At 35.7% G+C, this 17797-nt stretch overlaps 2 protein-coding genes across 2 annotated transcripts; both read left to right on the top strand.

Moving 5' to 3' along the window:
- The first annotated feature begins 1525 nt into the window (after nt 1-1525).
- On the top strand, nt 1526-4031 carry LOC118815028 (turripeptide Ici9.1-like). Its single transcript, XM_036580960.1, has 4 exons — nt 1526-1627; nt 3365-3393; nt 3546-3655; nt 3886-4031. The coding sequence occupies exons 1-4, from the start codon at nt 1579-1581 to the stop codon at nt 3938-3940; spliced, it is 243 nt and encodes an 80-aa protein (XP_036436853.1). The 5' UTR covers nt 1526-1578; the 3' UTR covers nt 3941-4031.
- A 4259-nt stretch (nt 4032-8290) lies between these two features.
- LOC118815029 (trypsin inhibitor ClTI-1-like) lies at nt 8291-10218 on the top strand. The gene is made up of 4 exons (XM_036580961.1): nt 8291-8436; nt 9392-9420; nt 9578-9687; nt 9896-10218. The coding sequence occupies exons 1-4, from the start codon at nt 8322-8324 to the stop codon at nt 9948-9950; spliced, it is 309 nt and encodes a 102-aa protein (XP_036436854.1). The 5' UTR covers nt 8291-8321; the 3' UTR covers nt 9951-10218.
- Nucleotides 10219-17797: the final 7579 nt, after the last annotated feature.

Consider the following 17797-nt stretch of genomic DNA (forward strand, 5'->3'; position numbering starts at 1 on the left):
AACACACTCAGTGATCATGGGGCTGGCAGTCCTGCTCTGTGTATTTGTTCTGCTTTGCAAGTCTATAGACAGAGAATGATGCCACAGTAAAGTGAATATTGATATAACATTGGTAATATTTGTGGTGTTTCAACTTATCTTACTGTTGCAGGCTGAAGTTAATATAAATAATAGCATATATATTTTGTCTGAAATTTTGGCATGACAGGCGTTTGACATTTGATCTATACACTCATCTTCTTCAAAGCAAATATGGATGAACCTTTAGGAGGCCATTGTTTCTGTAATGAGAAAAACTTTGTAGTTCCTCTATTAATACACCACATAATTACAATTTTTTCATTTATTCTATGAATACATCTCATGATCACTAAATACTCTTAAACATGTTTGATTAGTTGTTACTTGAAATGTTAATGTAGGTTTGAAGTAATAAATCCACAGAGAATGCTATTGCCATTATTGATGCTTTGCTTTTACTACTATACTTAATAATAATAAGGATCGTAATAATACTGTTAAATATACATCATATCATTATGCCTTTAATGTAGTCACAATATTTAATTATTGAGAAAAATTGACATTTCAAATATTTCTATTTCCATTTCTCTCTGCTATAAATCAATATTCAACAACTTGCATATTCTTGCAGGATGGTTGCCACATACTGAGGTGTTTCACACCAAAACAAACACAGATTTCAATCATGAAGCAGACTGCATAGCCTGCTTAGTTCTTACAGCAGTGCAATTACCAGCACATTTAGGCTAAGGCTACTATTTATTGGCCAGAGCTGGTACTTGCAAAGCAGTTTTAGGTTAGAGGACTGATCTCAGATCAGATTTCTCCACATTTGTGATGCTCATGTGCACAAAAACTGATTCTATGTCAGCACTCATACTGATGAAGTGGTTTATGAATATATATCAGAGTGTTTAGATATAGAACAATAGATGATTATTGCTCTAACATAAGACCCCATCCACTAATATGAAGTTTGGCCATTTTCTCCCATCTTCTTTGTTACTCACACTTGGTAATATCTGACATGGGGTGAATACAAACATTAGATCTTTGACATTTATAATTGTCTCTGAACAAAAGTAATTAATAGTCCATATGTAGTCCACATATATATTGTCCACAGACTATTTCAAAATCCAGTAATGGAACCCAATTTCAATCTTTAACATATTACCACGTGTTTGTCACATGATATCACAAACGTGATCACATATTATTCGCATTATGTCGCATATTTACTCTTGAACTGTCCTTTTTAGACACTTCACATGTGAAACGCATGTGACCTTGTGAGGGATCATTTTTAATGTGTTTAATTTAGTGGTGAAGCACTATTGGCAAACAGTAATTAATTCTATGTGGTTCCTTTCATGTCTTCCAAATATTTGAAAAAAATGAAGGCGAATGATACGTCATTTCTCACTGAGCAAGTTCAAACAATGTTGAGTAAAAAAAAAGAAGGAGGAATGTTCTCTGGAGACATAAATACAGAGATCAAACTCAAGTGAGGCTTATCTTCTGAGTCTCCCAAACTCAACACACTCAGTGACCATGAAGCTGGCCGTCCTGCTCTGTGTATCTCTTCTCCTTTGCTGGTCTGGTGAGTGATAATCTCTTTGATAGAGAATTATGCCACAGTAAGGTGAATATTGATATAACATTGGTGAGATTTGTGATGTTTCAGCTCAGGCTGAACTTAATATAGGTTATAGCAGATCTGTTTATTCTGAACCATTCACCGTTTTTTGTCTTACTGTTTAAACTTATTGTGTTGGGATACGTGCAGGAGGTATTATGTATATTATGTATACAACACTTTTGGCATGACAGGCATTTGAGACTTGGAGTATACACACATCTTCTCTAAAATAAATATGGATGAACGTTCAGGAGGCCATTGTTTCTGTTATGAGAAAAACTTCATAGTTCTATAAATGCATCACATGATTACAATTTTTAATACGTGTAAATATATTTAGTTAGTTACTTGAAATGTTAATGTAGGTTTGAAGCAATAAACCCACAGAGAATGTAGGGGAGCGTGGGGGGACTAACGTGGGGCACATTTTAACATGGACTTTTAATGTTGTAATACAAGGTCAAGCGTTTGCTTCTGGCCACATTAACACATTTCCTAGCCACATTCTCGTGTGAAAATTCAGAGTGATTCATCAGCGTTTTGAAGAAATCTGTGCCAAAGAGTGCTTTTAGGGCATGTAAATAATTTTTTGGTTACTGAGCTGTTTGTGTAAATCACAAATCCAGCCTTATATTACTTTAATCACCATATTGTTGTCTAAAACCTAGCACAGTCCTAAAGCATATGACAAGCTTGCAGCAAGTGCTAGCTAGGTTGAAGTTCAGCCTCCAAAAACTGCATCTGAAAACAGAGATTGCCTTCTACTTTATTAGAATCTTTCAGATGTTAGTATTTTGGTTTAAATAAGTATATGAATGAAACTGACAATAATAGCTGGTAAAGCTGTAGTTATTAAGAAACAATGTTCCATATTTCACTGATATGTGATGTTTTTTTTTTTTCGCTGTCCTACACTGGACAAAAAATGTGTCATTGTTTGACACACAGTCTAATGTCTCAAGTTTTCCTCGTAGATAGATAATATATAATGCAGTATGGTTGGAAAATATATTTGTTTCTTATAACATAGAATTATATTTAATTAACTTGGTTTGCACTAATTCATCAGTTTTCTAGCAAGTGTTACAACAAACCCTCTGTCTGTTACAATTAACCCCACCCATGGGTAAATTGTAACAGTGCGCTTCCAGTCATTTTCAGTGGAATTAGTAGATGCTAGAAACAAAGTTGCAATATTCATTTGTAGCAGAGATGTATATGTTGCTTGTATATAAACATGATTATTACAAATTAAACATTTTTTTTCAAATTATTTCACAAAATGTGTTAGGTTGTGCCCCACTCTCATGTCTTATGGCTCATATTCACAAGGCTTCTTAGAGTGCAAGTGCTGATTTAAAAAGTTATTTACTTTGGCTTTGCTGAGTGGAACAGATCCTAGATCAACACTCCTTATCTGAGAAGTTAAGCTAAGTCATTGTTTGTGAGAACATATACCTGTGTATAAATGAAACTTTGAATTTTAAACAAGACTTAGTCATGTCAGTTAATAAAATGCAGATTCATTGTATCAAGTTATCTCACATGCATTGGTGGGTCTAGCAAAGTGAACATAAATGAAATAAAGTTATCTGCTCAACCATGTTCTTTAGAGACTAATCTGAGCACACAGGTTATGTTTGACAGGTTGAATTTCGACGTGTAAAAGTTCTCTTAAATTGTATTTCCTCTTTACAGCTTTCACAGCAGCGGATGAGGCTTATAAGGTAATGAAAATGATCAACCGCATTAATGAAAATGATAAAAAAAAAATATTTTTTCATTAGTAATATTAACATGATGTTGTGTGAATGTAAACAGAGAAAATGTATTTTTTTAAATGAATTATTAAAATGTTCCCTCATCTGATTTCTTGTAGCCTAACTGTGCTCAGTATGCAAACTCGGTATGCCTCCGTTACATTGATCCAGTGTGTGGTGACGATGGCAACACATACCCAAATGAGTGTGTTCTCTGCATGGAAAGCACGTAAGTTACAACACAGCTAGAAAAACATAATCAGTGAGTGAGTGAATGGATGCCTTTTCAGAACATAATGTCTAGTACATGAAATGTGTGTTTAGTATGCCAGGACAGGGAGTGTGAAAAATCGCAAGGAGCAAATCATTTTAAATATATTGGTTCAATTTCTGTGCATTTGCTCATTTATAACAGAATATTAAAATCTGAAACTTGTTCTGAATTTTTCTTCTTTGCAGCGTCAACAACCAGTATGTCATGGTGGCGTATAAGGGAAAATGTGGCCCTGTGTGAGCCTATCACTCATCAGAGCTGCATTATATACAATGCACTACAAAAAATGAGCTAAATAATCTATTCAATAAATGTGAGGTAACAATCTGCACTCAGTTTGTTTGGGTAGATTTCACCCCATACATACAAAAAGTGAGTAACATTAACATGATTGTCAGCAGGCAATTCTTCATCTACTTCATATTTATTATTAATCAATCTATATGACTAATTAACCATTACTTATTCAGGGAAGTTTAGCTTTACATAAAACAAAAATCAGACACAGAAGATGATATTGACTGTCTGGAGTATCTAAGATTGCTGAAATAAAATTAATAAATAAAGAAAAAATAGTTAAAAGTAAAATAAACATACAGTGGTATCACATCTAATCATATGTATATTTTTAACTCTGTGCGCTTGTTTGTAATTTGTAAAGTGCTTATGCTGTGTCTAATTTAGGGAGCAGAGACACACGATTCAATATAGACAATGAGGCACATTTCTAAACTTGTTTTGAAGTGAAGAGAATCAAACACTGCTTAAGCACAGTCAGTACAGAAGTCACATCTGGTTTAATGGGAATGTTCCTGACCAAGCGCTAAGGTTAAAATATGTAAACAACCCCAAAATCAGTCATAACGTCAGATCCCATTCAAACATGACATGAGTCATATCCAGAAAAAAAGAATAAGACATGTAAACAGGTGGTCTGTGCCTGAACTTAGGTACAAACAGTTCATTCCATTAGCTTACTTTTGATGCTGTGGACCCTCTTGAGCAGTATTGCTCTGTCAAGCTCCAAAAAAAAAGTTTCTGGAAAACTTCAAAAGTGTGCTTGAGCTTCTTGGGATACTCAATGTTAAGGGGATAGATCAACCCCATCAACAGCATATGTGCCTTGGTTTTGTTTCTACACCTGTTCAGCACCTGGATGCCCTCTGTCACAATAGACATGTCTCCTGGATCACCCTCGGCCATAGGATTATGGATCTCCAGCACCTTCATGGTTTGGTCCTTGTGGCCTTCACGTTCATCCTCCATGTTAAAAAGAAACAAAAAGCTTATGAATTGTAAATTTAAGCACATAAACAAGATATATTCAATATAATTCAATTTTCCTCATCAAGCCATTCATTTGAATGCTAGCACCATTTTTTGTATTAATCAGCACTTCAATACAAGTAGGTGACAAATTGAAAGCAAAACCTGAATGGTTGACCCCAGTATCCCATAGTAGAACATTTATCAATCTAACCCTTTGCTGTAGATCAAAAAATTGTCATGCTGGAACAGACCGCTCCCCTCAGAACAAAAATGTGAGCATCATAAAATGAAGGCATAACAGATCTGACACTAGGCCTCCTGAATATAGGGGTGTACCATTCAGATTTCTTATAATTAATGTATCCCCCATCTGCATCTTTCATGCACTTAATGTAATGTAATGTAGATCAAATCAATAAATCAATATCAAACATTAACTGGTAAATGTTCCCCATCAAGTGTTACTAATTATTAATCAATGTACAAATAAACAGAAAATTGGCAATGAATGTCAACAACCCATGCAAAATGTTTTCTGTGACTAAAATGTAGGTATTCTGACTAAAATATAGGTATTCTGAGCAGTTTGTAACAAGATTCTACATGGCTAGCATGGTGGCATTTCTTTTTAAAAAGGTGGACTGTGCTATACACCGAAAAGAAAAACTCTGACCCCCCAAACCCAACCCCCAATATACACACACACTTGACAGTTAATGTCAAGCATAATTACTGTTCACATATGTAATTCTTAAAATGTAAGACCTAACAAGATACCAAGCATGTGCTTTAAACCTTTTTATAATAAACAAACAGTTTTGTAAAGGGTAGGAAAAGTGTACAGTTTTACCCTGAAGGTTAGGTATCTGATTGGCTGATTGGCTAAATCACAGTTCTGTGATCAGTATCAAAAATGAAACAATGGTATCAGGGCAGCCCTATGTGTATCCCTGTGAATACCTCAAGTTGATCAATCATTTAATAACATGCCTGGCAGTCTTGGACGAGCTCTTCTTGGTGTCCCCCAAGGTACTCAGTTAGGCAACAGACAACCCTTCTTTCTCAACACACTGAGGCTGTAAGAAGATGCGTTTTAGTAATAAGACTTATTTCTGCAAGTTAGTTTTTGCACTTTTGTGAAAAAAGTTAAACAAAAATATGCCTAATTAACAGTGTTCAGCAGAGGATACAACCTGGCACCAGCGGCTCCTCCTTTGGCATGCATCAGCTGCAGAAGTCATGGTGCATACCCCTCAAGCTTCAGCATGAACTTCCACTTCCAGGCTGGGAGAACCAGTCATCTACACTCTTGTACATATACATATGAATGATCAGCTGCAACCATAAGACCACTGAGAGATGAAGTAAATAACATTGATTATCATGTTACAATAGCAGCTGTTGTGGGGTGGGATATATTAGGCAAGTGAATGATCATTTCTTGAAGTTAAGTTTTGGAAGCAGGAAAAATGGGCAAACACAAGGATGTGAGTGACTTTGACAAGGGCCAAATTGTAATAGCTAGACAACTGGCTCAGAGCTTCTCCAACTTGGCAGGTCTTGTGGGGTGTTCCTGGTACACAGTGGTTAGTAACTACCAAAAGTGGTCCAAAGAAGAAGATTTAAGGTGGCAGTGGATTTAGGGTATCAGTAAATTTAAGGTGGCAGTGGATTTAAGGTGCCAGTGGATTTAAGTTATCAGCAAGGTGGCAGTGGATTTAAGGTAATAATAAATTTAAGGTGGCAGTGAATTTAAGGGGGCAGTGGATTTAAGGCAACAGTAAATTTAAGTTGGCAGTGGAATTACGGAGGCATTGGATTTTGGGTGACAATGTATTTAAGGTAGCAAGAGATGTAAGGTGGCAGTGGATTTAGGGTATCAGTAAGTTTTAAGTGGCAGTGAATTTAAGGTATCAGTAAATTAAAGATGGTAGTAAATTTAAGGTGGTAGTGAATTTGACATACCAGTGGATTTAAGGTACTAGTGGATTTAAGATAGCGGTTGATTTAAGATATTAGTTGATTGACGGTAACAGTGTGTTTAATAGCATAGCAACCACCTAGCAACACTTTAGCAACCACTTTGGATAGCATAGCAACTGCCTATCAACATCTAAGTAACGCTTCAACGGTGGTCCACCATTTTAACATTTTAATGTAATTAACTGACTTTTTAAAACCAACTGAAAGGTCATTCACCAACTTTCCCTTTGTAGTCGGAGGGAGATAATCTACCTCTGCTTTCTTTGGCTTTTTCACATTTTTGGCTGGGGCTGTGTCGGTCGGTACCTTCCATACATAAGATCATCAAACATAAGATCTTCAAAACAGAGCTATTTGTAGTCCACATATATTTTGTCCATAGACTATTTCAAAATCTGGTTATGGAACCCAATTTAAAGTTACTTTCAGTGCTTTTCACTTTATAACCTACAGCTCTTGAACAACACTTTGTGCACAGTAAAAACAAAAAGATCAGAGGCTGTGCATTGTTCATTCTTCTAACTTTACATCAACATTGTGTGTCTTTACTGTTAACTTGTACAGGGAGATTCACTCGAAAGAGGCCCCGAATATTCCATAATTACTCTCGCTAGGATGAAGCAATCTGAACGAAACAGTGCAGTGTGCTTCTCAGTATATGGAGCTTCGAACAAGCCAGGATGCCCCTGTGTTGGAGCGATGAGGTAGACGCCGGATAGCCGTCAGGACGTTTAACCTCTCTAACACTTGCCGACATGTTAAGGAACATGGAGCGTTGTGTCGAACTGTGTCTGGCAGAAAACGGAGATCACTTCCAGCATTGCATGTAATGCAATCGATTACACATATGTCAAGGTATGTCGCGCAATTTTTTGGTTCAGGTTGCTTCATCCTAACGGGAGTTACAACAGAATATTCGGGGCCTCTTTCGAGTGCATCTCCCTGTATAATAAAGTGAGGTTTGAAGATTTTCTCTTATTGTCTTCTTTTGATCATAGAAGAACATGACTTCCTCTAACATTATATCCTTTAACTAATATTTGTGACATTTCACACATTATTTTTCACACCCTACAGCATCCCTTCATTTCACATTCACGTTTGTGATTTTCCCACATCAAGAATCATTTATTTGATAATGATGTAACAAAACCACGTATTAGTCACATGATACCACAAACGTGATCACATATTATTCACATTATGTCACGTGTTTACTTGTGAACATGTCCTTTTTAGACACTTCTTTTTCATCAGGTATTCTGAGTTGTTCCTTTGAGAAAACTGAAACGTCATTTCTCACTGAGCAAGTTCTCACAAACAATGTTGGGTAGGACAAAAGAGGGAGGAGTGTTCTCTGGAGACATAAATGCAGAGATCAAACTCGTGTGAGGCTTATTTTCTGAGTCTCCTAAACTCAACACACTCAGTGACCATGAAGCTGGCCGTCCTGCTCTGTGTATCTCTTCTCCTTTGCTTGTCTGGTGAGTGATAATCTCTTTGATAGAGACTTAGGCCACAGTATAGTGACTATTGATATAACATTGGTAACATTTGTGGTGTTTCAGCTTACCTTACTGTTGCAGGCTGAACTTAATGTAGGTCATAGCAGATAAATTTATTCTGAACCATTTTTTGTCCAATCTGTGTTGGGATATGTGTTGGATTATGCTTATAAATAAATCTATAAGAAACAGGACATTAATGGTGGTAGCAGTAAGACAGGTTTGCCATGTAACACTTTTGGCATGACAGGCATTTGATATTTGATCTATACACACGTCTTCTTTAAAGCAAATCCGGATGAATGTGTAGGAAGCCATTGTTTCTGTTATGAGAAAAACTTCTTAGTTCTTCTGTAAATACATCCTATGATTACCATTTTTCATCTATTCTGTGAGTACATTCCATGCTCACCAAATACTCTCAAACATGTTTAATTAGTTAGTTACTTAAAATGTTAATGTAGGTTTGAAGCAATAAATCCACAGAGAATGTATACAAAAAGAAAATGTCTCACAAACATTGGCCCACGTTCACAAAGCTTCTTAGAGAACGAGTACTGATTTAGGAGTGCTGCTTTAAAAAGTTATTTTCACTTTACTGAATGGGGCAGATCCTAGATCCGCACTGCTTATCTGAGAAGCTTTGTGAATACAGATCATCGTTTGTGAGAACATCTAACTGTGTACAAACTTTCAACTTTAAGCAGTCGGATTAGTAAATAAAATGCAGATTCATTACATCAAGTCATCTCACATGTATTGTTGGGTCTAGCAAAGTCAACATAAAAGAAAGAAACATAAAATACCTGCTCATCCACATTCCTTTAGAGACTAATCTGAGCACACAGGTTGCGTTTGACAGTTTGAATTTTAACGGGAAAAGGTCAGATCATTTCCTTGTTTGTTTCTCTTAACTTGTATCTCTTCTTTACAGCTTTCACAGCAGCGGATGAGGCTTATGAGGTAATGACAATGATCAACTGCATTGACGAAAATTATGAAAATTGTTTATTTTTTATCATTTTGATTGATTGTGATTGATATTTGTATGAATGTAAACAAAGAACATTTAACGTTTTTTTGTGAATTACTAAAGGTTTTCTCATCTGATTTCTTGTAGCCTAACTGTGCTCAGTATGCAAATTCAATATGCACCCGTGAATTAGAGCCAGTGTGTGGTGACAATGGCCAAACATACCCAACTGAGTGTATTCTCTGTCAGAAAAACACGTAAGTTACAAAAAAACTAGAAAAACATAATCAGTGAGTGAGTGAATGGAGCCCTTAATATTTCTAGTACATGAAATGTGTATTCAGTATGCCAGGACTGGGGGTGTGAAAAATCACAAGGAGCAAATCATTTTCCATTTCTATTCATTTGCTCATTTATAACAGAATATTTAAATCTGAAACTTGTTCTGTACTTTTCTTCTATCAGCATCAACAACCAGCAGGTCAAGGTGGCGTATAAGGGAGAATGTACCCCTGTGTGAGCCTATCACTCATCGGAGCCGCATCATATAAAATGGCTGTGCTACGATGTCAAAAATCTTTAACTATACTCATGGAATCTATTACCGTCAAGTCTTTTGACAATAGACATAAAATTTGTGATTTCAAGTTATCATCAAATTAAAGCCAAGCATATTATTTCTTGTTTTTTTGTCCTGTTGTATAAATCAAAAGAAATTCAGAAACGTTGAGAGTTAATATATAATGTGTAGAGCCTGCATGTAGAATAAAGACGTTTTGGGTTGTGAAGGTTTGTCAGAGTTTTAAAATTTCACATTGAAACATTGAAGGGCTTGAGCACACCACAAAGGCAGCATCAGAGCAGAATCAGTTTTATTTTTTCAAATGAACTGCATCAGTGATGCTCTTTTTTACTGTTCAGCAGTGGTGTCTCCTGCACATTCAATTGTAGAGCACACAACTATGGAGCTAGTCATCTGGCTGTGAAAACTACAGAGCCCTGCTGGCGACATCATGTCTAAATAAAAATAATGTGTGGCCATGACTTAGTAAGGTGTGCAAACAAAATAATTAAGTCGTGGCTATGACTTACTAAGGCCTGGGAATGAGGTCCTAATGCATGGCCACAACTTAGTAAGGCACGATCTCGTTCCCACACCTTACTAAGTCGTGGCCACAACTTAATTATCTCATTCCCATGCCTTACTAAGTCGTGGCCACGCATTAGGATCTTGTTCCCACATGTTAGTAAGACATGGCCATGCATTATTTTTATTTAAATAGGATGTCACCAGCAGGGGTCTGTAGAAAACAATATGTTTAAGAGTTTCTTTTTCACTACAGAACATATTTCTATGTACACTGAACACCTAGTTTATTCAATCAATCAATCAATCAATCAACGTGTACTTCTACTTGGAAGTACACTGAGGATAAACCTCATTTACAAAGTAGACGAGCAAGTTAAACAGGGATAGAAAAAAAAGCTAAAATAACATTTGTCAGCTAAAACAAATCAAAATCACCAAGACAAGACAAGGAGATTTATAAAGAAAATAAAAATAACAGCTCAAATAAGAAAATAGGCATAAATAGCAACAATATATAAATAAAATATAATGAAAACAAATTCAAAGTAAATAAAAGAACCAAATAAGATAGTAAACAATAAGAAAACTAAAAAATCTTAGAAATTTTTTAATAATGTAAAAGAATTAACATCAAACAAAACAGTTGCAGGCTGAATGGAGGTAGATAGATATTAAAAGTTTCAGTAAAACTTTCAAGTTTTAGTAAAACCCAATTCAGTAAAAACTCTTGGAACATGCTGCAGTTATTTGAGCAGGTCTGATAAACACCATCATTTACAGAGAGCATAGCTGTGATAGATGGCATGTCACTCTCAGTTCTAAAATATAAATAATCCTACCTCCAGCCAATCAAAACATATGAAACAACAGATTTGACATGAATCATGGCGAATAAAAAATGGAAAGAGGAGGGAGGAGGAGCAGGTGGAAGTTTAGCTGTATATTTGTAATCAAGCACCAACGTTTGACCAACTTGAATGAAACACTGTTGTCTTTTTGTTATTTAAGAAAACACCCTCACAATATTTGACCAATATTTCTCCACTATTGTGACTATTATTGTGCTAAAATCAGTGCGGTAATAATTTTCTGCCAGTTTGGTATCAGTATCAGTCTGGTATCATTTGGGCCCTTGGATCAAAAAGTGTAAAGACCTCAAGTTTACTGGATTTAATCTCATAACAGCTCCATAACAATGCTACATATAGTTCTAAAGTAGCTGACAAATTCAAACACAAGCTGTCTAAATGAATGAATAAAATGCACCAAGAACTTTATTAGAACTGCATTTGGTCTCAAGTTAGTGTTCAGTGTTTCAGTTAAATTCTTCTGAAGGCATGAATGGAAAAATCTTGTGCAGTTGAATTCATGACTCACAATTTCAATTGCAAATGGACTCTTTAAAGCTTTTGGCTAGCCTATAAAATAGTTTTGGTTAAACATGTAATTTCTGCCTCATTACAGTAGACATGCTTTGAAATAGGACTAAATTCATTGCAGTGAAATCTACCAAGTTGTACATAGTTATTGTTTTTGGTTGCTGTTGTTTTTGATATTTATTCATGAATCTATAGTAAGTAGATCTGATCTATCTAAAAAGATGTTGCCCTGTAAATGAAAATTATGTGAAGACATATAACTGCTGGCATAAACACATAGCAAAAGTAACACACACTAGGTGTCACATCAACCCTGCCAAAACTCACCGTCAGACCTGTGCCACCCCTGGTAAGATCCTTCTAGATCCTCCAATGTGAGGCACTTTCTTTGTTGGCTACAGCTCTGCAGCCTAGTTAGATTAGCCTGCACAGTTCTGATCTTCTAATTCAGAATTGTATTCCAGGGCCTCTGATAGTACCTAGTAAAGTAGTAATGAAGTCTTCCATTTATGGTAAGCTTTATGCCATGTGCACCTGGCACCCTTGAAAATGCATTCAGAAAATAATGATAGTACCGAGGAGGTCTGAAGTAGGAAAAAGGATAATTGCTTCCTCCAGTGAATTATTTTTCTCCAGGCAAGGTTGGGTGCACTCATTGAAGCACTGCTCAGCATTACAGAGGTTTGCACATCAGCTGCAATTTGGTTCCAAATACTAGCTTTTGGAAAAGACTTCATATGCATCAGACTTAGTGTATGTGGGTTGGAGGCACTGTCGGGTAATTATGCAAAAGCTTGGAGAACATGCAGGGAACTCGCTACAACTAAATTAAATGAATAAAATGAGAACTTAATTAAATTAACAAAAAGAAAATGCGTCAACTTTTTTTCCTATATTATTCATGTATTCCATTTATAACATTTGTGTGGGTTTAAGTATCAAAAACAGTCATGAATAATTTTACATGACCATTTTTTTTACGTTTAAATGAGCTTTTTCTAAGTGGCTGCACTGTATTGTGCATCACTCAAAAAGCAATTTGGGCTGAAACACTTCTTGCTGTGACCTCCGTGTGAATGGGTGGAGCTAAACTGCTGTAGGCTGAATAGGCAGATATATGTAAATGAGTTGGTTTTCGTGACGAAAATACAAAAACTATGAATTCAAAACGAGCTGTTTTCATAAATGAATTGTATGGACTGGTGAACCAATGTTTTGAAACTTAACACTTTACATTACATCAAAATAATAGAGGTTTACATAATACTTCAAACTCTTTTATTTGAAAAAAAGTGAGGAAAATGTGATTTTCTATGATTTGGACTCTTTATTAAACAACTTCACTGGGAAAGTGAGCAGCTGAATTAACTCCAAGATGAGTGGCATACACCTTGTCTAATGTGCACAAATGTATGGAAAGGTTTGGAATCACATATCAAAATATTTAATTCAATATTACAAGGTTTTTGGGGAAATGTTATTAAAAATGTGCTAAATGATAAATTATGGACGGTAATTACATAATTTTGTTTCAAATTGTAATTTCCTAGCTGCCTGGGATTTGATCATGCTTCAAATATGAGCCATTCTGGATGTTCATTTTATTACAACCTCATTCTCAATGTTGTACAGCTTTCTCAGTCATTCAGCAATCATCTACTGCTCCAGTCATCATTCTGGACCTGTCTAAAATGTCTTTTTTCTTTTACTTCTTACAAGATGAAACCTGTGAAGAGAAGTAGCATCACAATATAATCATTCCATACATTTCTTTTTTGTGTTATTGAAAACAGTGACCCCAAATTTTTGGATGGTAGTGTATGTGAAGCTCAGTAAACTCACTACTGTGCTTTAACAAGGTTGGGTACAGCAACAGAGTACAAGTATTGGGAATAGTTCAGTTTTTTTTACAAACACTGAAGTTCCTGCTAAAGTCTGAGTAGACTGATCAATCAGTATGAGCCAGTAATTATTCACAGTGTTACTAAAATCTTTTGAGGGATGAGGAAACTGAACAGTCTGATGCTGGATGATTAGTTCTGCCACTCCAAATCATCCCAAAGGTATTAGATGGAGCTCTAGTGTTAAGCCTTCCCAAAAGAGTTGAGGCTGTTACTTCAGCAAAGGAGGAACAAACACCCTATTGGGACCCGTGATTTCAGAAGAAACATCAGATGAGCAAGTGTCTATAAATATTTGGAAATATAGGACCAATATTTGTCTGTTGTAGATAACAGTACTGTAAGGATCTACAAGGAGCGTAGCTAGAGCTTTTAGAATGGGGTGGTCAGGTAAGACCCAGAGATATTTATTGGGGTGGCACACTGCAAAGGAAAACATAATAATAAAATAGTGTTACTCTATTAAAATGTCATATAAATTAATTCAATGTTTCTTCTATGTACATAACTAAATCTGTCCATCGTTTTTTACATGAATAAAATATCAATGCAACTATTGCTGAAGGTAAACTGGCAGAAAAAATTGTGTTGATGTATATCATTCATGAGCAAATGATGCATTTGAATCAAGCAAATTAAGTACATCACTTTTTTCAGTACAAAACCTTTACAGTAAGAAAAACATTTAACTAACACAGGCCATAGAAGACAGGTTATTCATGAGTATAATGACTGCCAGATTGCACTATATAAAGGAACTGACAACACTTACTTTATTCAACTGTAAAAATAAATGATCATGATAAATGATTATAGCTAACTAATTGATGATAGTTAATGAATCTTACCATTGAATATCATACTTTATAATGTAGGTCAGAGAGTAGCACTGCTGAAGGGACCCAGTGCACATTCAATAACCTGTTTACTAAGTAAATTAGCCCATCACAGCCAGATACACTCATAATTAATTGGTAACTACCCTGATTTCACCATAACACATAATCAATGTTTCATTCATGATTGCTGACTGATGATGGCTGATTGTCTCATTTTCCATAACCGGGGTGCCAGAAGGGTGGCTATGCTTTATTCTTGGGCGGCACTTGCCACCGCTGGCCACACCTCTGAAATCAAAATCTAAAGATATTAAAATGAAGAAACTGCTGATTTAGACCAGATGAATTAGAACACTCAAGCCCCGTTAACCCATTAATGTCCATAGCTGAAATTTAAAAATTCCTTTGTCCAAGTATTTTTTGAACACAAAACTGAAGAATTTCTTTCAAATCAATCAAACCATACAGCTATATTCATGAGTGTTTATTGCTTAATTTATCATTATATAATTATATTCAATGGTTTGGTCACTTTTTCTAACAAAACAATAGAAAATCTAATTTAATACTTTACACAATTATGAAAAGTACACATAAATCAACAAAAAATCATTAAGTTTAGTACTTTGGTCATATGCTGCTACTGATTTTTTAAAACAACAACAACAAAAAAATTAATTTCCTTGTGAATGAAAGCATGAAAATTACATGTAATCCAAAAAAATCTGAATTCATTGTTAAATTTAGTATTTCGGTTACATGGTACTGCTCATTTTTAACAAATTTGACTGTGAATAAAGCAGGATATTTTCATATGATCTAAAATGCCACCACTTTAGACCAATCAGAACATGCTCTGTGGCATTTGTCCTCATCATACTAAATATAGCTCTTAAACATGAAAGGGTTAAAATGAGAACCAACTACTGTCTTACCTCAAAATCCCTTTTTAGGTATTTACATATGTCAGTGTGTCACACAAAGTCTTCTATCTTCTCCTGTCAGCTCTGGAAGGCGAAATAGTGATATCGCACCTGTAGCTTATTTCTGATAGGTTAAACGAGAGGTGTTACAACTTATCTCATACTACAGCACTCCCCCAGTGTCCTCTACCCAGGCCTTAGAATACTGAACGATGAACGTTTTAGGACAATGTAAATTACAAGTCAAAAACAAAACACATAAATCCAAAAGTGAACACAAGATGAATCTAAACATAAAAACACTTGAGATTTGATTCTCAGTTGTGATTTAAAATGGGAAAAGCATGATTTAATGCATGATTTAATGCACTCTGATGAATGACTGTTGGAATGGAGCATGAGAGACTATGGAGAATATGCTGATGCCAAAGAGGACAAGAAACATCTGCCGCCCCACTTACAGATGACTTCAGAGTGGCATCCAGAATTAACCAGCAGTTACTTTATGTAAACTTGTTCTGGTGTTTGTGGTTGAAAGTGATGGGTGTGACAAATCTATATACTAAAACATTACCATAAATAAGCAGTTAACTAGATGGACAGTAAAAGTATTTCTCTAAATTAAAGACTCAAGTAAAAGTAAAAATATCTCTCCAAAAAAACATCTTCAGGAGACATACAAAAGTATTAGGTCAAGAAACTACTTAAGTACCCTGCTTAAAAAACAGCACAGACCACCATGAATTCCATGCTGATCTAAGCTGGTTTATGCTGGTTTATGCAGCACCCGGCATGGTCATACTGGTTGACCAGAAATACCAGCATCCAAAACACAACATACGCTGGTTTTACTGGTGACCAGCATATCAGCATGCAAAACACAACTTACACTGGATTTGCTGGTGACCAGCCATGATGGTCTATGCTGTTTTTTTCTAGCAGGGTACTGAATTGCACAGAACTGCAACAGAACTTTTTGCTACATCCAGCATCTATCAGCACTCCTGCCATAGAAGCTGTTACATTAGGCTACTTTCACTACAGGTATGAGTTTAATCATTATGCTCTAATGATCAGAAAGCTCAGCACTGTCTTTGGAAGCCTACAACACATGCATGTAGTCTTTTCATGTGTAAGTGTAAAAAGAAATTTTTTACACTTGTAAGAATTTTTTTCACGTGTAAATGTAAAAAGAAATTAGTCAACATGATAAACAATTATAGTTGACCAATTTTTCATAGTTAACTCACCTTACTATCACTTAGCCTACTTCATAATGTAACTGACAGAGCAGCACACCTTTGTTGGATCCTGGTGGCATTCATAGTCACTAATGGTGCTTTGTGTTTTCCTGATGGGTTGATTTCACAGTGTAAAGCAGGGGTGTCAAACTCAACCACTAAAAGGGCCATATTAAAAAAACCTCTACATATCTGTGGGCCAGAGAATATCTCTGTGTTTTTATTTGTTGTTAAATAACATTTTGCTATAACCTGAGATGGCCACTGTTTATTCAACACACACCAAAACACCAACATCAAAATAAAGGCAGTTGTAGTGAACCTTGAAACATTACATAATGAATACTTAATATATGTTCAAAACGTAAGTAAATAAATAAATAAATAAATAAATAAATAAATAAATAAATAAGGTACAGTACACAACAGTATGGCATTACAACAGGCTATATCTGGCTATATTACATTACATTACGCACATTGTGCTGCAGTGCATGCTGGGGATTGTAGTGCAGCGTGTAGTGCAGCCAATATTAATAGAAAAGGAAAAACAATTTCGTGTTCTGGGACTGATTCCCTTTGATGGTTTCCTAATGGGATCTAAAGGTGTTGGTTCTAATGGTCTTTTTTCAGCAGGGAATTTAATTGAGTTTGGAAACAAAATGTCAAACCAAGTGGCATTTATTTTTAACAGATCATTCCAAGAATGTAGTTTTTCATTTGGCAAAGTGTTCTTCTATAAGACGGCAGGTGTGCTCCAGATCAGTGTCGTCTAAGCAGTTTCTCCGCACGCGTCTGTTTGTTTAACAGAAAACTGCTTAAAAGAGAACGTAAAGTTGGGAAGTGCTGCCACCCTGCGGTCATTCACAGCAGTACCCGTTAACGTTCATACGTCATACTGTGCGCCGACAGCAGAAAAGTCGAACCACACGTGTTCCAAAATGTCGCTCTGCTGTGTTTTGGTCCTGTGTTGATTCACGTTTAGATTTCGCGT

The sequence above is a fragment of the Colossoma macropomum genome, unplaced genomic scaffold (assembly GCF_904425465.1).
Source record: "Colossoma macropomum unplaced genomic scaffold, Colossoma_macropomum, whole genome shotgun sequence".
NCBI classification, from domain to species: Eukaryota; Metazoa; Chordata; class Actinopteri; order Characiformes; family Serrasalmidae; genus Colossoma; species Colossoma macropomum.